Source organism: Dromiciops gliroides, chromosome 3, assembly GCF_019393635.1.
Source record: "Dromiciops gliroides isolate mDroGli1 chromosome 3, mDroGli1.pri, whole genome shotgun sequence".
NCBI classification, from domain to species: Eukaryota; Metazoa; Chordata; class Mammalia; order Microbiotheria; family Microbiotheriidae; genus Dromiciops; species Dromiciops gliroides.
In genome coordinates this window covers 167,995,582-168,018,886 of record NC_057863.1, presented here as the reverse complement: position 1 = coordinate 168,018,886, position 23,305 = coordinate 167,995,582, and the positions used below count along the sequence as shown (strand labels likewise).

General features: G+C 37.9%; 1 protein-coding gene across 2 annotated transcripts in view; it reads left to right on the top strand.

Annotated features, from left to right (window-relative positions):
* EFNB2 (ephrin B2) overlaps positions 1 to 16,697 on the top strand; it is a 55,318-nt gene extending 38,621 nt beyond the window's left edge. The window contains exons 3-5 of one of the 2 annotated variants that reach the window (XM_043997342.1): positions 10,270 to 10,362; positions 11,114 to 11,227; positions 12,901 to 16,697. In XM_043997342.1, the coding sequence (XP_043853277.1) occupies positions 10,270 to 10,362; positions 11,114 to 11,227; positions 12,901 to 13,289 (596 nt within the window). In that variant the 3' untranslated portion in view covers positions 13,290 to 16,697. The remainder of the gene's footprint in view (positions 1 to 10,269; positions 10,363 to 11,113; positions 11,228 to 12,900) is intronic. The other variant, XM_043997343.1, reaches the window with a different exon arrangement.
* The last annotated feature ends 6,608 nt before the right edge of the window (positions 16,698 to 23,305 follow it).

Genomic DNA, 23,305 nt, shown 5'->3' with positions numbered 1-23,305 from the left:
CCCCTGAAAGGAATGAGGTTCATCTATAGGGCAAACTCAGACAGTAGCACTTTATTGGGGTTACTGCTGGTCTCTAGATGGTCAAAGCAAATAACGTCATGTCCATCCAAACTATTATACCATCAGAGGGGCACATTTTCTCATCTCTAGTGTTATATTCTAAACTGTCAGTAGACATTAACTCAGTCAGTGGTGATGTCCTACCACCTAGAGATGAACTCTGCCTCAAAATGATGTTTTCCACTTCAGTGCCACTGGTCTAGCAATTACTGGGTCATTAATATCATTGCATGCAATTAGTGACAGTAGAATGAGCAAGAGGTTCGTGAGTTTGTTGGTTGTTGGGCTTTTTTCTGTCATTATGAAGTTTTTACCATAACCCTTTCTTAACCAGACACTTCCATCATTATACAAAAGCCGAGGGTTTTTGTTTTTGTTTTTTTATTTTTTAACAGCAGTTTCAGTCAGAAAAGAAGTTTGGGTTTTATGTGTGGAAAGGGTAGAGTACAAATATTGCTTCCTCAGATAATATATGCCATATATTCCTTTTTTTTTTCTCTTCCAAAATTGCCAGTAAAGAAAATAACAGTCACTTGGATTTTAACCAATTCCATCAGTTTTGTTAAGCAATGGAGAAGCATTTCTCTCTATTTATATTTGTTTGTGTGTGATGAAGCTCTTCTCACTGTGTCTAGAAGGCCAACTGTGTAAAATATTTACTGACTTCACTTGAAACTGATCATTTAGTTACCTTCTTAAACTCCAACTCATCTTAGATTAATGGCTTTTTGTCGTTAATAAAATTTCCTTCTCACATGCATAATGGCATGATCTCTTTATACTATTGACTTTCAAGCTCTTGCTAAATTTACCATGTTTGGATCACTGTGGCAATAAGACAAGATCTCTTAAAGTTTGCCAATGAGCAGCTTTCTTATACAGTTATTTCAGAACTTGTCCTAATGAGATATTCCAACAGTCTGAGTCTTTATAATTTTTTAGCAGTAGAATTTGGGGGCCTGTTAAAGGATTCTCCACCCCAATAGAATTCATTTCTTAGAACTTAGTTGCACAGGGAATACAGTGATGGATCTAGCTAGAGAGTTTGTTGGGATTTTTGAGGGGGTAGGAAAGGGGCGAAAGGTGTGTTTGATAGGGGAAGAGAATAAAGTAAACTAAATTATACCATACTAAATTTCATGTATTTTAGCATACTTCTAGTTGGAAAAAAGTCAGACAATTTACTATGACCAGGACTATTTAATCTTCCTGAGAAAGTAGGGTTTGGCGGAACCTTGGGGAAGTACTTTGCTTTAGGCTTTGTTCTGGGGCCTAGGGCCCTTTAAGAAAGTTAATGATGGCCTCTGATAAGCAAGTTGATTAAATTAAGTACTCTAAGGTGTAAGTATACTGTGCGGAATCTATGAGTAAGATAGGGTGGAATTTGTTGTTTTCTGAATCCTCCGTATTCACTATTTCTTAATTGATACTATTACCTCTACATTTGAGATTGACACCTAGGTGAGGCACATGCATTGTGTTGGCTCTTTGGACTCAGATCTTCCCTTTTTCCTTTTCTCTCATCCCTTCCTGGTCTCTCATCTGAGAATGGCTGGAGCATTAAGCGTCACAAAGGCATCTGAGTGAATGTTCAAATCAAAATATCTTTAAAAAAAACACTTTTTAAAAACCTCTAAGTTCCCCTTCTTCCCTTTCCCAACGTATTTCTAGAATAGATTATTATATATGAGGCATACTGCAAACTAGAAGAGAAAGTAACCCATTCCTTATTATCTTTTATTTCAGAATTAATGTATCTGTAGTAGCCTTTGGTATTTGTGGGAAATACTGAACTGGTCAAAAAGATTAAATTGTAACTTGCTACTCTAGAGGCCGTTTGATATAGGAGACACAGCACGGGTCTTGGAGACAGGGGACCTAGGCTCAAATCCCACCTTTAATACTTGCCATCTGTGTGACATTGGGCAAGCCCCCATCTTTAAAACAAGACCCACAAGGTCCTTTCAGCTGTGAAGTATAATCCTATCTAAATTGGTTTTTCTATGATTTACCTCTCAAAAAGGTAACTATTAGCATTAGTCCAAAATGACCAGAGCACATTTTTTTAAAAAGCATGCTTTGTTAGTAATAACTTAGCACTTGAATCTTGTATGAGATTTTCATGGATACAAAAATCACAAACATGGAATAGCATTTTACAAGTGAAAATACCCTACTCATTTTAGCAAAGAAAAAACGATAAAACATGGGTGGGGGATTAAAAAATTGGGAAGTGGTAAGAAATGCTGAATCACACATTTCCTCATGGAAAGGTTTGTTCTTGCATCAACTGATTCTTTAATATTGCAATAGAAAAAAATACATAGAAGCATCCACAAAGTGGATTCATTCTTCATTCTTTTTGCTTCATGGGAAGAAGTTTCTAGGTAGAATTTTTTGTTTGTTTGTTTTTTTAGTGAGGCAATTGGGGTTAAGCGACTTGCCCAGGGTCACACAGCTAGTAAGTGTTAAGTGTCTGAGGCCGGATTTGAACTCAGGTACTCCTGACTCCAGGGCCGGTGCTCTATCCACTGCGCCACCTAGCTGCCCCTCTAGGTAGAGTTTTGAAAAGATGGTGATGACTCTTGCTCTTAGTGACAGACTAGTCTAGCAGTCCTTTTGGAAAGTCATGCTGTGCTCTTCATTCAGGACATTTTCCAAAAGCTCACAGAATTTGCTGCCTTTGCACCTAACTGTTTCCTTGTCCCATGCTTTCCCTGGAATTTCTTAATTGGCTACCAAGCAAAAGAAATGCTTGTCTTTGGTTGAATATTGTCATGACTTATGTTTAGCCCTGTCTTCTTAGTTGCCTTAAAAGTATAGGATAGGAAGTAGACCTGTGTTTCCATTGTTTTAGGAAACTCCCAGGTGAAGAAATTCCATCTGTCAGTTCAAGTTGACACCTTTTCCCCCAATGAAGTCTTCCCCTCCCCCCCCACTGTGATGTCTTCGAGAGTTTGCTAGAGCTGAAAAGTGTGGACCTGTATCACATAGTCAGCATAGGTTAACAGTCTAGACTTTAACACAGTTCTAGCTTCACTAGAAGCCTGTCTTTCTAAGCCACACTATCTCTGAAAATGATAGCCACAGGTCATTAATGCCAACCAAAGCATCAAACCACTTCAGTTTGGTACCTAGAAATTTATTCCTTTTCTAGTCCTTATCTCTTGAAGTATGTTTTTGAATGTGTTAATGTTTGATGACAGTTAGTTAAGATAGATGTATCCTGATTTTGTTGCACAATACTTTTCATATTAAGCAACCCAACATCTATCCACCTACGTATTCCTTGGCTGACATAACTTATTCCATTTTTGTCTCTAGTGGAAACCCAAAGATTTGTAAAAAGAAGAAAAGCATAATCTAGTTCATATTTCATGTGCATTTTTAACAATCACTTTGCCTTTCTTTTCTTTATAAATTATATTTTGTTAAGTTCTTTATTTTCTACATATTTCTTCTGATATGATCAAATGAGATGGCATTTATAAAAAGCATTTAACACAGTATTTGGCACATAAAAGGCACTATTAAATGCATATTCTTTTTCCCTTCTCTGACATATAAGAAATCTGTCTTGAAAGCCCCCATTTCTGTTTAGAGGTGGAATGGACTGAAGAAACCTCAGTCCAAGGTGGATTATACATGATAGCATGGTGGAAGAGAAGAGCATACATAGAAAAGATTATCTATAGGAGATTTGCTTTGTTCTTCTTCTTGTTGTTGTTGTAAGTAACCTGCCTCTCATGGAGGCAGCATAGTTGATAGGGAGCTAGCCTTGAAGCTAGGCTGTGTGGTCCAGGGCAAGTCACTTAACTTTAGCCTCTATGTGGTTTGGGAAGCCTTCTAAGGCTTTTAGTGACAGAAAAGATGCTGGCCTGCATTGGTAGAAGGAATTTCTTCACCCAGGACTTCTTCCCTGTACCAGAGAAAGCACAATTCCAGTCCTCAGTCGTGAATTTGCTTTATAATTAAATGAGATTGGGATTATTATATAATTTATTATACCAGTCACAAATGGGATTGAATTATTTTATCAATGACAATAAATGTTGCTTTTCATAAAGTCCAAGTTTTTATTTCTGTCGAAAATGTTTCAAGCATTACTCAGTTCTTCTCTCTCTCTCTCTCTCTCTCTCTCTCTCTCTCTCTCTCTCTCTCTCTCATTGGCCTTTTCTGTTTTGAGGAATTCTTTTATTTAATTTAGGATACAAAATTGTTTTCAGTCCTCTCACTCTGCCCCCTCTCTACTTAAAAGTAATTTATACATAAGAAATAGTGCTAGTGTATAGGCCAGGCTTTTATAGTTTAAACATTTTTTAAAAAAATAATGAAGGTAGTAGGGATTTTTCTTTTAGTTTTTAGAGTGAAACAGCCTTGATTTTGCATTCTTGCCATCATTTCTAATCTCTTTGTGAATGGAAAGCCATATATAGGCACAAATCCAGCAGCTTAATTCTCCATCTGATTAGAGCAATGTTACCAACGTGATGGGCTGGAAACAGCCAAGATCCATGCAGCAGCTTAGCCTCCTGGGAAGCAGAGTAATAACAATCAAATGAAGACATATTAAAATGTAATATTACTTCCTCTCCATGGGGACTGTATAAAAATCATAGCCAGAAATACTCTTGTCTGCTTATTCTGGTTTTCTCGGGTTCCCTTTTTCTGTTCTGATAGCCAGGGCAGTACACACATAGTTAGCAAGGACTGCAAGAAAGTGTAAAAGAAGAGAACTGAAAACTCAAAATCTGATTGGTACAGTTTTCAGAAATATGTGGAGACATTTAAACAACATGGATTCTGGATACCTTTGACTGAATCTTTGATATCTTTGCTTACTGCAAATCAAGCCCATTGGGGGGAGGAGGGGATCCAGTAAACTTAGCCCCCACATTTGAGGTCTGCCTGATGGAAAACTATTTATGGCAACTTTCCATCTTATATATTATTTTTTTGGAGCCTATAATAATTTACCACTTACCAGAAACTCAGGTATGACAAAAATCAGATCCCCCTGCCCCTATTTAATTGAGTAAATATAATTTCATCCATTTAGCCATCTCATATTTGTAGCTTCGTTAGTTTATGATGAAGATAATCTAGAAATATTTGCAATTACTTAATTGAAGATTAATGAATAACTGTATTTTTGCTTTCTAGTTAGAATAATAATTTTAAAAAAATATATAGCAAATGCTAAAATCATTGGCTTACATGTTCCTAAAGTTTATTACAAAGCTTTATTCCTAAGCATTAGGTAATGCCTCTTATTTTTTTTTTCAAATAGAATTGTGTTTTAAAGGTTTCTTGGTGGTTGTTGCTGGAAAGACAGGATTCAGAACATTAATTTCTCTTTTTGAAAGCAGAAAATTATTTTCATGATTTCATAACTGTTCATAGTCTCCAGCTCAAACTATCATTAAAAACAACAACGTACTAATAATGACAAAAACCCAAAACCATAAAGTGAAAAAAAATCTTTGTACTACAGCAAGTAGTCAAAGCCAATGTAAGAGGGCTACAGGATTATTGTTACCCCCTCCTTTCCCCAGACAAGCATCTAATAGGTTGGGGGGGGGGAGAGAATTGGATCAAGGTAGCTGTAATTTGCACTCTAGGATCAAATATAAAACCAGCTGAGAACATTCAGGAATATTTTGCACTTGGTATTATGTTTGACTTTTGTACATGAAGCTTTCAACAAGTATTAACATCTCGAAACAGTGTTTTCTTTGACATCCCAGATGATTCCTCCCTTATAAAGTGAAAGTCCTTCATCACTCTGAAGCCTAGAGCAGTGGATTTCAGCTACCCCCACCCAAACAACCCTATAGTCAAATACATCAGGTGATATTTTGGCAGTTTTAATGACATTTTTTGGGAATAATTTCCTCAAGTAACCTTGGCTAATTATCAGTTTAATTAAAGGGGGGAGCAGATCCTGGTCCTTTTCTGAAAGTCATTTCTCAGAGTATGCAGTCAGTCCTCGACTCTAAGCAATATTCTATGTCTTCAGAAGAAGCATTGGAGGTCAGGAAAAGTTGATTCTGTTGCAGATTCATACATCTAGTATCAATGCTTAGCAGCAGCAAAAACAAACCAAAATCAGTTTGGTCTCATCAAAACATGCATCAGCTTCATTTTATATATCTTCTTATGTCTCTGAAGCATCAACTCTAGCTACCTCTTGTTTTTTTTTTTTTAATTTGTTTTGTTTTGTTCTGTTTTGAATTTTGTGGATGGGAGACTTGGTCTGACTGCATTTTAGGCTAAATCCGGTTGTCCCAACATAACAGAAATGTTATTCCGGAGACAAGAAATTTTAAAATGACTCAAATGTTGGCAACCCAAGGCAGTCACAAATCAGATGTAATCAGAAGTGACTGCTTAGCCTAGGGATTGTTAACTAGGAGTCTATGAACTTATTTTAAACGATGTTTTGATAACTTTTACTTCAGTATAATTGGGGTCATTTGTAAACCTATGTATTTTATTTTTGCCTTTAAAATATTATTCTGAGAAGAGGTCCATAGGCCAGGCCATCAAAGTAGATTATGACACATGAAAAAGATTAAGAACCCATCGCCAATATGTCTGTCCAACTTTTAAAAAATATTATATCTATTTATCATTACATCCTTCCTTTATACCTTCCCCTTATCCTTGTATCTTGGCACAAGGTACATAAAGTTTGGCACATTTGGTACCTTTGGCACCAGCATGTTTGATTTTACATCCAGAATTTCTCCCTCCCTCACTTTCAGAGATTAAAAAAAGGGCAAACATTTCTTCCCATTATTTTTTGTGGGACTTAGCAGCATGCTTCAAATCTTGTTTTTATCATATCAATACCATGAGCACTGATTTTTTTTTGACCTTCCATTGTGTGGGGCCTGACACACACACACACACACACACACACACACACACACACATTTCTACAACAAAGAATAAGACATATAGAAAGACTGCTCATTAGCCAATAGCAGAGTACAAATGTGAGATGGGGCAAAGAAAAAAAGAACAAGAATCAAAGTCAATCCAATGAATATAAATTGTATCTAGATGAAAAGCATTGAGGAATGCATATAGAAAAGTGAGGTTATCATCTAAGCACTGGTCACAGTTCTTCACTTCATTCTTAGTGTGCAGATATCTCTTTATTTGAAAAAACTCAAAAGGGGAAAGAGCGATGGGTCAAGAGCTGCCCCATGTAGGTAGGGCCTTAAATTAAATCCATATCCAGAAATGATGAGAGTCTACTTAGAGAAATGTGTGGTTTCCTTGTTTGTTTGTTTGTTTTTTAAAGGATGGATCACTTGGTAGACTAGACATAGAGAAGATATGAAATCTATGTTGGAATCTGATAAAGGGAGAGGAAAAAGGGAAAAACTGAGGACCCAAATGAAGGAAACATGATCAACTTAGATTCTTACAGGCTATTAAGATTCAGTTCGTTGCTTAGGTTCATGCAAAATGTTAAGTAGAGGGTTATTGCTGTTGAGTAGTATGGAAGATAATTTAGTTATTTAGAATCCATGGCATCACTAAAATAATGCAATTAGTAATATTATAAGTAGAGCCTTCAAGCTGAAAAACTGTGTTTAGTACAGGGGTAAGAATATATATATTTTTGGAATTAGAAAACCTTAGTTCAAATCCCAGTTCTGTTGCTTGTTACCAGTCTGATTTTAATCTCTCCAGGTCTCAGTTCCTCATCTGTTAGACTGAATGATCTCAAGTACTATCCAGATCTACTTCTGTCATCTTACGTGAGCTTTGTATGGAAGGAACATGTTACAATAAAGTTATTTTAAGCTTAGAACTTAGTTTCACAAATGCCTGTTAAAATGGAAAAAATGCAGTACCATCTATAGCAGAAAGGTTAGGATTGGGAGTAGATTATAAATATTAATCAAGTGATCAATAAACAATTATTAAATGCTTGCTATATGCCGGCAATATGCTAAACTCTGAGGCAACAAAAACTTAAGTGAAACTGTCCATGTTCCAAGGGAGCTTACGTGAGCATATATAAATATATACAGAATATATATAAAATGTGTGCAAAGTAAGTTTGGGAAGAGGGGTATTGGCTCTGTGGGGTTTAGGAAAATCTTTATGTAGAGAGGTCATTTGAGCTGAATCTTGAAAGAAACCAAGGATTCCAAAAGGTGGAAGTGAGGGAGGGTATAGATTCCAATTATGGGTCCAGCTAGTAGAAAGGTTGGGAGGCTAGTTATTTAGTACTGTATTTGAGGAACAGCAAGTAGACCAGTATGGCTAGACTGTAAAGTGTGTGGAAGGGAGTAATGTGGAAAAATAATAGAAAGATAAAATGAAGTTGTGACAAACTTAATATGTCAGACAGAAGAGTTTATATTTGAACCTAGAAAAGGAGCCACTGGAGTAATAGGGAGCCAATGAAGTTTATTGAATTGGGGAGGTGGGGAAGATGTGCTTTGGGAAAAGCAAGGAACAATATGAACACAGGGGAAACACCTGTTTACTTTCTTAGGCAGAAAGCAGAATGAATCCTGAGAATTTGAGAAAGCAAGGGTAGTAAATATGCTGTCTCCTGGTGCATAAAAGGATCAGCTTTCTTTGTTTAAGGCTTAGGTGCACGTATGGGATCAGGTAGAATTTAATTCTCAGACACCACAGTTGGAGAACATACTCTTGTATCCCCATTGGAGAATGCTCTTTGCATTTATGCCAGGAAAAATCCTGACCTCCCTTTACCTGAGCAAAAGTGCATAAGCTATTTTCTATGTAAAGTTCTCTTGCTTTTCAGAGATTTTTTTTTTAATTAAAAAAAATTCCACTGTCACATGAAACACTCCATTACTTGACCTCTGCAGTTAGAAGAGAGAAATACATTCTTCTGAACCTCCTACTTCTGGCTGCTTCTAGTCCTTTGGGGCTGGAACTGATATTACTAATCCATTTATTTAAATACAGTCTTTCCCTAGCAGTCACTCTTCTAACTGCTTAGCTTCACTTACAGAGTTCATCAGGACTCACCGTCTACAGGGGCCAGAACAAAGCATTTCACAATAAAAATACAATTAACAGAATTAAAAGAATATTTAAACTAGATTTATCACAGTGTCCGCATATTCTCCCCCCCCCCCCCCGTGTACTGCAATTATCCAGTCCTCTTCGGGGTGGGGGGGGGTGGGGGTCCCTTTGTGAACCATCTTCTAACAGTATCAGGGCAGAAGGCAGGACTACAATGAGGAAGCCTACAGGCACCTACCTACCTATCTGTACCATGGCCTTTGAATAGAACTCTCAAGCCCTCTGTACCAGATTGATGAGGCATGTTGTGTCAAAAAGAAGTCACCTCATATTCATTCCAGTATTGTAGAGGGAATAGAGTAGTGTTGTGGATGCAAACCATTCCTTCAAATGTTACCCAAGACCTGACTATTATTGTGAAAGATATGGCCTAGGCTGTGAATCTCTGAAAGCATTTTACAGGAAACCCCTTTTTTCTATTTTTAAAGTAGATGTCTATATTTAAAGAATGACATCAGGACCTGTAACCATGCTTACAGGAGAATAAATCTCTTGAGATACTGTAGAAGAGCCAGGGAAGAGAAAGGGTTGAGGGGAGGGACAAAAAGGGTCTCTCTCTATATTTTGCTTAGAGAACTTATATTCCCTGGTGCAGGGAGGAGAATCAAGCTAATTGTTCTTCCAACAGGAAATCTATACTGAAGGAAGCAGGTGTTGTGTGGTGATTGTCACTTTAAAAATTACCGTATTAAGTACCTTGCTCTTTTGAGCTTATCCCTGAAATAGTTGGTTGGTTGGCTTTTTTTGGAAGGCACTATCCCTTTTATCTAGAATAATAATACTTAGACAGTCAATTGTGAAGGAAGAAGAAAGTGCTTGAGTAAATATGAAGCCTAATAACATACATACCCCACTGTTTATGTAAAATATACAACCTGCCAATTTGTTCATTTTTATTTTTATTTTTTGTGGTTTTTTTGGTTTTTCTTTTGTTTTCTTTTGCTTTTTGACTTTGAGCATTTCATGCCTTTTGGGGAACAAACCCTTTTGGAAAACTTGACTGACTAAGAGCGAATTCTTATTTTTTAAAATTGTTTTCAGACATTTCATGTTCATGTAAACTTGGCTTATTGATTTCCTGATTTTTCTTTCTTTATTTTTTTTGTTCATTTTATTTTTAATCAGCTACATCAAATGGGTCTTTGGAGGGCCTGGATAACCAGGAGGGAGGGGTGTGCCAGACAAAAGCCATGAAGATCCTCATGAAAGTTGGACAAGGTAAAGACCATCTGCTGCTTCATGAAATCCCTTTGATCTGTTTCAGTCCCCACACTTAGAGTTCAGGCTTCTTTTAATAGGGTGGACCAGTGTGTGCCAACAGAGTCTAGCTCACTCATTCTTCCCCTGAGTTTTGAAAGCAAAGCCTTTTTTTTTACTGTACTCTGAGCTACTGACAGATTTCCTCAAGTCAATGTAATAAGAATCTTTTATTGGAGATCTCTCTAAAAGAAAAAGCTAGCCAGGAAGCCAGCATTTCAATATTTTTTTTTTCCTTCTTCAAAAGCAAAATATCTCCACGGTTCAAAATTACATGATACAAAATGAAAACTAATGTTTCTACAGTTTTGCTCGTTCCTGAATTCTGACTACAGAAGAGGTTTTTGTTCATTGTGTCTTTTCATATATAGATAACCTATTGTGCAGAAAGAAAGAATTATTCTTCTAATTAGAAATTGGTATAGTAGTCAATCAACTTGCTCAGTTAAATTGAAATGTCATCTGCAAAGCTTTGCTTGCCAAATGCAAGAATCCCTATAGTTTCCACAGATGGCCTCACAATCTAAACCTCTGAAATCACTAGTATAACCATTTTGCTTTAAAAGGAAAATTACATTCTTGTATCTCACAGTACTTTGCATAAAGAATCTTCTGTTCAGAGCTATTCATGCCTCATGAGATCTATATCCAGCTCATAAAGCTAATATCATTAGATGTCTAAGCCGTAATTAATCATTTGTTTTTCATATAGATGCCAGTTCTTCTGGGTCAACCAGGAATAATGACCCAACAAGACGTCCAGAACTGGAAGCTGGCACAAATGGGAGAAGTTCAACAACAAGTCCATTTGTAAAACCAAATCCAGGTAGATAAGCATGATTTTGTTATGGGATGGTACTTTCTAGCCTAATGATCAGTTGGTCACTTCTCTCCCCCTCTCCCTGCCATTACCCTGGGATTATTGGGTTTTCTGTTTGGCTGATTGTTTTATTGAAAATATTGTCATCTGTAATTAGCTGGAGGCAGTCTTTCAGGAATAGAACCAAGTAAACATATTTTTGTTACCCTTCCCCATTAAGAGATTCTCCAGGCAGTGAAACTAACAGATATTTTCTCCTCTACCACCCTGCTCCACCTGGTTAAATTTAGAATTAATTGCATCTAATAAGAATAAAATCTATTTTCAAGAAATTTGGGGCTATACACATCTCAAAATAACTTTATTTAGTGGCTCTAAGAGCTAGTCTGCAACACTAGACTGGCAGACCAGAGTAATTTTCAGTCTTTCTTTTTTCCTGCCTAATGTATTATCAAGCCAGTTTTCCGCATCGGTTTGAAGCTTACATTAATGTATATATAATTAATGCTCTAATCTCTCATCTAATTATATCTAGTCCACAAAGAGCCTAATTGATCCTTTTGTACATTCAGATAGCTGGATTTTAAAAGATTACTTTCTAGCCTTGGTCTTTTTTTTAATAGAGTGCTTTAAAAATATTTTGCATTTTAAATTTATATAAAAATCAAACAGATCACTGACAAAGAGAGATTTAGAATGCCGCCAGGCAAACCTGATTGTCATTTAACTTCATTTTCTCAACAGTCTTCTTCTAGCAATAGCTATATATTTGTTGCCATGCTAATGAATTTTTTATATAGCACTTGTTGAGCAGACGTCAGCAATTTTGTGCTCTGGGATCTGTGTGCCTAGTGGGTAGTCATGTGAATTTAGCATCTGCAGCAATATTCTATCTCTTATCAAGCGTCAAGGAGGGAAGTTGTTATTTCTAACTTTCTATGACAAGATGTGTCAAATTCTTGTGACAAACTGATAAATGGATAATATAATGATGCCAGGCAATTTTTTTAGCTCTTAACATTTGGGTTGGCAGTCTGTTCAGTGTGAGTTTCTCCTGCCTTCCAACTGTATTTTAAGTGCAAATCAAAAAATAAAACCGGGTTATGAGTCGGACCGCTTTCCTGGTTCTCATCATGCTTTCTTTTTTTTTCCCCCCATTCTGAGACTGTTCAACCAGTAGGCGGGGCATTTCCTTAGAAGTCAGCTATTTTGAAGATTTCCCCAAGAAACCACCATCCTTAAAGTAAGGCATCAGGGCAATACGATGTGAACAGTAAAACCTGAGCCAAGAACTGGCTATTTTCTTTTTCTTTCTACCCCTGTTGCTGCCTCAGGCTAGCTAACATCGGTTAAGAGATGAGGCATGAATCAAGAGCTGGCTGTCACTGCCAGTCCTTGCTGCTGATGGATGATGATGTATGAAAAGAAAACAATGTGGTTTGAAAGCAGCATAAAAGTCAGACCCAGAGACACAAAGTCTTGTTTCCTATTGATTGCTGACTTCTGCTGTTTGCATTCAGCTGTCGAACAGGGTAATTGGTTTGTCAAAGTTTAGCTGCCAGTTAATTCTTTGGTTCTGCTTAGTTTTCACATTTTTTTAAGGGCTGCAGAAATAGCCTGTCAGCATCCAGGGCAGTGATAAATTCTGTTTTTCTCTCCTTCTCTTGGATTCTCTCTAGGTTCTAGCACAGATGGCAACAGTGCTGGACAATCGGGGAACAATATCCTTGGTTCCGAAGTGGCCTTATTTGCAGGGATTGCTTCAGGATGCATCATCTTCATTGTCATCATCATCACCCTAGTGGTTCTTTTACTAAAGTACCGGAGAAGACATAGGAAGCATTCACCCCAGCACACGACGACACTGTCACTCAGTACGTTAGCCACCCCCAAGCGAAGTGGCAACAACAATGGCTCTGAGCCCAGTGACATTATTATCCCCTTAAGGACTGCAGACAGTGTTTTCTGCCCTCACTATGAAAAAGTCAGTGGAGATTATGGGCATCCAGTGTACATAGTCCAAGAAATGCCTCCACAGAGTCCAGCAAACATTTACTACAAAGTCTGAAAAAAACTCTCTGGTGGTACCTTTTGATTTCCCAGAGGAAATTTACTGGTCAGATGCTTTCAGTTGAGGGTTTTTAATGACACATTGTGCATTAGGATTGACTAGAGCACAGTGGGGGAAAAAGGCACCAAGCCCCTTCGAAGAGAGCCTTCTTGAGCTGGACAGCTTACCTAGTCTGTAGAATTTCTGTCTTGGTGAATAAAATATTCACTAGAAGCTGGAAGACTTTATATAGAAGATACCCATTCTGATCGCTGTACTCTTGTTACACATTCATCATCCTCTAAGCCATGTGATGCTGCAGGCATTCAGGCATGTATAAAAAGCCAAGGGAAGAAGGAGTGATTTGTGGACAATAATAGTTCTAGACACGCTGGAAAGGTGTTCTAGGATGTCCAGCTTGAAACACAGTCTCCCGACTCGGTGTGTGTATCTCTCTCTCTCTCTCTCAGCGAATACTGGATATGTCCCACAGACCTCTGTGGCTAAGTAAGACTCTTAAAAGTTCTCTTGCTTTTAGTCCATCACTGTTACATTCACTTCTGTTCTATCCAGGGCCCTGCCATGCTACTTCACATGAGATTTCCTTTCACTCCACATCCGGCGTCACTAATGGAACATTAATGTTGTTGGGAGTTGTTTGCTCCTTCCATTTGCTACAGCAGCTATAGTTGAATGGGTAATACATTTTCTAGAAATTGTGTTTGCTAATAAGGAGCCTTCCAGCCAGAAGTCAGGCTGTCCGCCGAATGAGACTAGGAGTTCGTGGATGGGGGTGGGGCGGGGGAAAGGGCTGACTGCAATTGCAGTTCAATGCTGCTGCCTCTGAAACATGAAGCTGGAAACACAAAACAAAACAAAACAAAAACATTTTTAGGTAGCACAGCACTTTGGTTTGCTAAGTTTTAAGAGGCAAGTAGGAGACACAACACCACACGCAGTGGATTTAGGGCTACATTTGAAGGAATTCACTGTTATCAAATAGCAATGTTCAGAGAGAAAAAAAGTAGTACCTTTTGGTTCAGTAGAACAAAGGGGGGTATTGTTAGTAAATGAACAAGCTTGGAGGGAAAGACAATAGTAGGCCGCTGATGATATATTAGGGCAGGACTGTTGTGGTACTGGCAATAAGAGACACAGCTCTGAAGCTGTAGGAAAGTCTTAGTCTGCTTCGGGATGGTTTTTAAAGCAGACTCAGCTGCTATACTTATCACATTTTATGAAACACAGGAAAAGCATTTAGGAGAATAGCAGAGAGCCAAATCTGACCTAGAAATTCAAAAGCCAAAGGTCAAATGGGCTGTAATTCCATCATCATTGACATTATTAAAGAATTCTCATATATAAAAGGTAGGTCAGATCTCTCCCCTTCCCCTTCCCCTTCCCTGTCCGTCCCCCATCCCCCGTACACAGAGACCCAGATTGAGCCTTATGACACTTTGGTTTATGGCGGTGCTGTCCCGGCTGCATGGTGCAGTTTAGGTACTGTGACTGACACAGCAGTTCACCCGGTGCTCTTGTTTCCAAGTAAAGCACATATGGCAAACCTCTTATGAGTCCACAAGACTGAAATAAATTATGATGTCGAGGGGGAAGAGGAAGATATGACTTATTTATAATAGGTGTATAGAACACAAGGGATATAAAATGAAAGATTATTACTAATATATATTTTAAGATTGCACAGAGTGCACACCAGAAGATGTGAAATTCATTTGTGGCAATTAAATGGTCTGACCTCTTAGTGCTTTAAAAAAAAAGAAGAAGAAAAAGAGATTTTGTTTAATTGGACAGCTACTTCTGGGAAAAACAACTTTATTCCAAAAATAACAATAATGAGAGCAAATATAAAAATAACAAAAGTCCTCTGAAGGCATCTCACGTAACAGTAGACTAGGAAATACAAGCCCCCAAATACCAGGAAATCGATGTTGCTGCATCATATATTTAACAATGACAAGATGTTCTGGCATTTATTTTCTGTGTTGTGTTTTCCCTTGCCTTATGGCTGAAGTGTTCGCTAGAATCCAGCAGGTCACATTGAGGGGGTTCCAGTTAAAAGTTTAGCTTTTACCCGCCCCCCCTTCCCTCATTCTCCCTGCCTTCCCTTCTGAAGGAAAAGAAAAAAAAAGTAAACATGAAACCTACTTTTTATGTGCTATGCAAAATAGACATCTTTAACATGGTCCTGTTACTATGGTAACACTTTGCTTTCTGAATTGGAAGGAAAAAAAATGTAGCAACAGCATTTTAAGGTTCTCAAACCTCCAGTGAGTACCTGCAAAAATGAACTGTCACAGAAATGATAATTCTCTCTATTTCCTGAACCTGAAAAATGATGTTGGTCCAAAATGCGTGTTTGTGTGAGAGAATGGGTGTGTGGCGTGTGTGTACATATATGTATAATATATATCTGCAATATATATTATATATATCTATATCATAGTTCTGTGGAATGTTACCATGGTGACTAACCACAGTCCATATGTAATTCTTTCCATCACCCCCCAACCCTTTTCTTCTTTATGTGAATCCATACAAGATTTTCTTGTAAGCCATTAAAATTTTATTTTCAGGGTGGGGAGAGGGAAAAGAAGGGGGAACCTGGGAAAATAGTGAGTCTGATTTTAATGAAATCAAATTTATGTATCATCAGTTGGCTACGTTTTGGTCATGTACTGAACTGTGAAAAATCAGATGAATCGATGAAGAGTTACCTGCAACCAATTGAAAATGTGTACTGTGTGTCTGTTTTGTGTCTGGTGCAGAATATGACAATCTACCAACTGTTCCTTTATTTGAAGTTGGTTCAGCTTTGGAAAGTTACTGTAAATGCCTTGCTTGTATTATCATCCTTGGTCACCTGACTTTGGAATTTGCACCATCATGTTTAAGTGAAGATGCTGTAAATAGGTTCAGATATACTGTATATGGATTCGGGGTGTTACAGTAGCCTTATTCACCTTTTTAATAAAATACACATGAAAACAAGACAGAAATGGCTTTTCTTAACCAGATTGTGTACATAGAGCAATGTTGGTTTTTTATAAAGTCTAAGCAAGATGTTTTGTATAAAATTTGAATTTTGCAATGTATTTAGCTACAGCTTGTTTAAAGGCAGTGTCTTTCCCCTTTGCACTGTAATGAGGAAAAAAATGGTATAAAAGGTTGCCAAATTGCTGCATATTTGTGCCGTAATTGTGTACCATGAATATTTATTTAAAATTTCGTTGTCCAATTTGTAAGTAACACAGTATTATGCTTGAGTTATAAATATTTTTTTCTTTCTTTGTTTTTTTTTTAATAGCCTGTCATAGGTTTTTAAATCTGCTTTAGTTCCACATCGCAGTTAGTCCTTTCCCCCCCATCCCCACCCCCCCGGAAAATGAAATCCGTGAAAAACCACATTCCACGTCTGTTTCAAACTGAATTTGTTCTTAAAAAATAAAATATTTTTTTCCTATGGAAAAGTTGCCTTCAAAGTATTTTCCTTTCCTCTTATTTTCTTTTCTTTTCTTTGATTCTTTTCTTTTCTTTTACCCTAGTCTAATTCCTCTGTAATTTACAGAGGAATTTTACCTGTAGCATTCTCTCTGGAGATACGTATGCATAAATTTTTCAAAGTAGGGCATGTTGACCTCAAACAGCCATGAACTCAGCAACCATTTCCTGAAAAACTAGCCACACATTTAAAAATTAATTTTATATCTTCTTCAGTTTTCTAAAACCCAGTCATTCTGAAAATGTCCCAGAGTTTAATTAGCAGTGCATCATTTGGATAATCATCTACAAAGCATGATTGGGGGGTGGGGGGTGGGAGGAGTTGGAACAGGGTGGGAGAGGAGGGGAAAGATAACTTTGTCATTCCAATGATTGCTTCTGAGTTGTCTTAAAATCTTCACTTGGGAAAGGCAGCTTATTAAGCGAAGCCTTCATTGTATAATTCTCATTTGTTTTCCCTAAGTAACCTAGGGAGGAATGACTGACAAGTTAATACTGGCAAAAAGTAAACCTATAGGTGAAGCTTGGGTTGTTGGGGCACATTTATTGATAGTGGACTTGAGGTAAGCTTGGAGGCTGGCAGTGAGTTTAATCGGCTTTACTCACATTGCAGCCAAATCAGCTTCTTACTTGCTGGGAGAGCCATTATGTAACTACAAAAAGTAACCCTCTTTAGTTTGCTTAAGTTGCTTTTGGTGTAGGCCACATTTCCTTAGGAAAACCCATGGCCCAGTGCATTTAGAGAAACATTGCCATCATTAGGGAATGTTCTAGTTGGTTTTCCAGCAGCGGTGATGGATTTGCATTTTTTGTTTTCTCTCAGGCTTCTCTCATAATCAAATCAGCTGGTTCTGGTTTATGGCTATCATCTGTGGCTAAACAATGGTAGCATTATGTGGTGGAAAGAACACTGCCTTGGGAATCAGGAGGCCTGGGCTCTGGTCCTTGATATGCCTGTTGACCTTGGACTAATCACTTAACTTCTCTGGGACTCTAATGAAAAATGGATGTTGGACTAGGTGATCTCTGAGATTACTTCTTGTCTTGAAGTTCTGGCTCCCCAGAGGGAAAAAGAGAAAAGAATAAGACCAGAGTATGGGTATTGATTGTGGTGCTTTCTAGTTTTCCTTCATTGCTGGGATGAAGGATTGCATGGTATAGAGGACGAAGCAATCCATTTTGAGTTGGGAATATCTAGGTTCAAATCTTGATCGACATCAGCTGTAAGGCCCTTGGCGTGTCACCCAATTTTTCTGTCTGTTTCCTTATCTCTTATAAAGGGGAATAATAGCACCTACCTCACCATGTCCTTGTGAGGATCAAATGAGACTGTGTGTAAAAGGACAACATGTTCAAAGAACTGTAGTTCAAAGAACTGCAGAAAATCTGAGTTCAAGTGATACATACTACCTGTAGGACCCTGGGTAAGTCACAACTCCCTTTAGCCTCAACTTCTGTAAAATTAAGGGTTGGATTTAATGGCCTTTCCATCTATGATCCTATCAATTACAAACCTGCAATTTAAATACCAGATAACCCCACCACTAATCACCATATTGCCATACTTTCAACATTCAGTTTGAAACCAAGTTTCCCAGTGTGAATCAAAGTTGATGGGTTTAGTTAAGTAGAAAATAAAATTAAGATGTCTGGTTGTTCATCTAAACATGAGCCAGTGGAGCATGGGAAATAGATATAGGATTAAATTTAGAAAAACCCAGGTTCAAATCTTGCCTCCTACACTATCTGACCACATGCAAGTCCTTTTAGTGCCCCTATCCTCAGACAATGTTTTAGACAATGAGTTAGAGATGAGTTGTGATCTGCTTAAGTAGAAGGGACTCCTAAGCAGTGAAGGCACAAGTCCTTGAGGGATTGATGGTTTTCACTTAAATTGTGGACAATTGATAACAAAATAAGAGAAAAGGTTCCTTATCACAGAGGAGGGATGACAAAGTGCTAACATGTCCATCTGAAACTTTAGAAAACACCATCTTCTCAGTTCATCCTTTTTAAAACATCATTAAATTGTATCTATTTCAGCTGGTAAGTCATAGGTATATTCAATTTTTCAAAGCTCCTGTTATGACTGCTTTTGGCAGAATAGTTGGGGGTGGGGTAGGAGTGGAGATCAGTAAAATAGCACTGTGTGGTTCATTGGCTTTATGATATGTTTTCAACTTCTGAATTCTGCAAGAATCTCGTGTGAAGTCACATTTCTAAGCCATAGATATAACTATACCTTACTGAAAATTTTAGAGTATTGAACTTGATGTTTCAAAGTACTATTTGGAAGTTTGTTGCTGATATTTGCTTTAATAACTTTATAAAGCTCACTTGAGAGCCAGATCTGTAGTATATGACTGTAGAAGGAATACAATATTCCTTAAACCTAGCCATTTATTCCAGTTAGATTCTCCATCACCAATTCTGGTAAAAAAAAATTATAATGCCTTTATTCATAATGCATTATTGCATTCATTTAGATGGAAGAATCATTCTGGTTGTCTTCTTTTTTTAATTGCCATGAAAAAATACATTTAAGTATAATTGAAAAACTACAGGTATAAGTTAGCTCCAGAATTTTCTTATTCCAGTAAAGCAATGCCTCAATTAATGAACCCCCTGGGTGGGGGTGGGGAGGGGGAAGCTCCTTTAAGTGAAGTCAGTCTCATTTAAAAACAACAACCGACCCAAACCAAAACCAACACCTTGTAAAACAAAGCTGCTTGCTTTTGCAGCTGGGTGACAAAAGTACCTTACTCAGGGCACAGCTCCTATTTGTCCTGGCCTACCCTGGCTGAAGATTAATAGGCTCATACTTTAGGCAAAGTGATGAAATCTGCAAACTTTGTCTTTTGTCCCTAGTGTCCTTCTCTCCTTGCCCAGCTTTAGTCAGCTGGCTGAAGTATCTATCTTATTCATTCTTGCCCCCTACCTCTATCTAAACAGGGTCATTTATGCTTGTTGCTTGATCGAATTGTGAGTGGTTGCCTCAAAGCAATGTTCTTTTTTAAACTTGGGATCACCTGTTGGGCATATTGTAGAAATGATTTTTTTTTTTGGGGGGGGGGGAATCAGGTACAGGTTGAATTAGCCATTGAGATTCACACTTCAGAATCTCTAATCTCCAGCTGTTGAATGAAAAAACCTCTTCAGGAATCACCAGTTACTGGGGACCTATGACACCAGACCTAATATTAAATCTTGAAGGGAAATCTGATTTAGCCTCTTAGGTGTCCATAATTTGTCTTTCAGAAAGCCTTCTCTCTGGTCACAGTTGTCTATGACCTCCTGTTTATTGATCTGCAAATGGGGCATTTAGACCAGCTGATCTCAAAGACCATCCAGCCCTCACATTCTCTTATTCCCTTGGAAAAGTGGCCTGTCTAAGCTGCCTCCAGGTATAATTTTAGGAGCTATTGCATATGGAAGGACTCATGTTACTTTATTACTATTTTCTTCCCAATCTGGGAATCTACCTTGATTTAGCAAAAGTCTTCGTGCCATCCCCTCCCTCTACATATTTGTTATACGCTCCTGTCTTTGTGTGAGTACAGATGAAACTCCCACAGCCTTAACCCAATCTCTGCCCTTTACTCCTTCTACCCCAAAACTCATAGATAGATTTATTATGTATTCTGGCACGCTTAATGTTATTTTAGTCAGTGCTTAATGATTTTTCATAACATGACCTCCTTATCTGATGTCTTGGAATGCATCCTATATTATTTCAACCCCTGATCATAGAGTTTCTGACAAAGCAGTCAACAACATTAGGATAGATCTGTTACTGTATATAAGTGAACTAGGTTAAAATTGTTTAAATTGTAAATTTTCTCCTAAAAAAAAAGCTTGAGATGTGTATCATCTCAAGGGGGAAAAAATTTAAAATGTTGCTTTTTAGAGTAACAAGGCTCCTGCCCCAGTTTCATCTTGTCCTCAGTTCCAGCAAACAGAATTTACCCATGTTTATAGAAGAGAGAAATATTTAGATATAAATAAATATTTAGCTATTATCACTTTAAGGTTTGCAAAGCACTTCTTTATAAACTTCATTTTTTGGTCACAGCAATCCTAGGAGGTAGATGCTATTATTATATCCATTTTACGGATGAGAAAACTGAGGCAGACAGAGGTTAAGCAACTTACCCAGGGTAACACATCTACTAAGGATCCAGGGCTAGATTTGAACCCCAGGTCTTCCTGATTCCAAGTCTGATATTCTAGCCACCTCTTAGCTTCCTAAGTAATAGGAGTACCCAGATATATGGCTGGTTCATACATTCCTTCATGAAAGCTAAAAAAAAATGCAATTAACATCACCTTTCATTCAGTCCCATTAAGTATTTGGGGAGGGGGGCAGGGCAATGAGGGTTAAGTGACTTGCCCAGGGTCACACAGCTAGTGTCAAGTGTCTAAGGCCAAATTTCAACTCAGGTCCTCCTGAATCCAGGGCTGGTGCTTTATCCACTTCGCCACCTAGCTGCCCCTCCCATTAAGTATTTAATCCTGTCTAGCCCTTTACCAACTGGCTAATTGAGCATTCTATTTAGAAGCAAGAAACAATATGTTCTCCAAACCTACAACTCAGAATTTTGTTGTTTTGCTTGAACAGGTCACTGTTGTTTGGTTTCTTTTAAATGTTTAAAACGAAACGTAATTTACATTTTGAGAGGAAAAATACAACCACCTAGGTCTGAGCCTTGAGAATCTGGAGCTTCTCATTGCATGACCAAAGGCAAGTCACTCAGGGGCCCTGAGCTAGCTATTTACAATGTGGGTAGGCCGGGGAGAATTCCTAAGGTATAATTCAATGATATGCATTTAATTCAGTGGCATAAAATAAACCAAAACAAAATGCATCATGTCTATAGCTCAGAAGCCCCTAATAGAGGAAAGCAGTTAGAGGTCAGAGAGGAAAGTAGGCATTGGCTCTTCTGGGCTTTGGTAGTTAGGGACTAATATCCCAAGACTCAGAAAGATTCCATCCCTAGGTCTTGTCACTCTCAACCAGGCAGGCTAACAGTTAAGTAGAAGACTAATTAATTTTGCATAAAGCTCAGTGCATACACATTGATGGTATAGGAACTGAAAAATAAAAATTGATAAAATATCTAAACCATCCGAAATGGGTATCTTTCCTGTGACCTACTTGAGTGATCCAAATACAGATGATTTAGAAATGTGTTTTTAATTGAATGGAAGTAAACTAAGTTGAGTTGAGTTGAGGAGAAATGAATTTAGCGAAACTGAATTATATTTATATCCTCCTCATAGGGTTGAGGGGGACGTACTTCATAAACAAATTCAATTAAATAATTTCAATTCAATGAACATTTATAGGGCCTACTGTATGCCAAGCAGGGCAATGAGGTAGCATAGTGGATGGAGTGCTGAGCCTGGAGACAGGAAGACTCCTTTTCCTGAGTTCAAATCTGGCTTCAGGCTCTTATTAGCTGTGTGACCCTGGGCAGGTCACTTAACTGTGTTTGCTTCAGTTACCTCATCTGTAAAATGAGCTGAAGAAGGAAATGGCAAACCAATCCAGTATCTTTGCCAAGAAAACCCCAAATAGGGTCATGAAGAGGTAGACATGACTGAAAGACAACTAAACAACAGCAGTGTGCCAAGCATAGTGCTGGAGACACAAAGACAAAAATGAAAACAGTCTCTCCTATCAAGGAGTTTAACATATAGAAATAACATATGCACAACATGTAAAAACAAAATATATATGAAGTAAATATAAAGTTTGGAAGGGGGAGTTAGGGACACGGAAGCTATAATAACTTAGGGATCAGGGAAGGTTTCTTGTGGGAAGTTGGATTTGAGCTCAGCTTTGGATGGAGCTATAGAAATATGAGTTATTGCTATTACCACTCTGAAATTCCCTTCTGAAGGGAAATAAATAATGTGATTGTTGTCATTCTGTATATTCCTTGAGTACCTTTTTTAAAAAAAGTATTTAAACTAAGAATAGTCTTGTACATTCCACCCATCTACACGTTCCTCAGTGACTGAGCATCAGAACATTTTTTACATTGCTTTACAAATATGCCAACAAGCTGCTTAGGAAGCTAATTTTAGTCTATCTGTTCTTTGAAATGTCTTGGTAGTTTGCCTTAAGTGACTGTCTCTGGCCTTAAAGGGTAGAATCTCGAAGTTTCCAATTGGTTTCCTGCCCACATTTCTATGTGTATGTGTGTTTGAAAGACTGCTTCTTGGCTATAATTGGTAGTTTTCTTCAAGACAGTTCTGAGGAAAGAATTGCAGAAACTTTCATGAATGCGTATGGCAGCTAGCACTGGGCTTAAAAACAGGGGGAAAATGAAGTCTGGGCACCTGGGACACTGGCCAACGTGACCTATGTGGCTACGTGTGGTATGAACGTTTCAGACTAACAGGCAGCTTTTCCAACAGAAACAGGCGACATTTCCCTCTCGACTTCCTTCCCGGTTAAAATGCTTTAAAATAAAGGGAGTAGGGGCATGAGGGTCTCATCCTACCTCCCT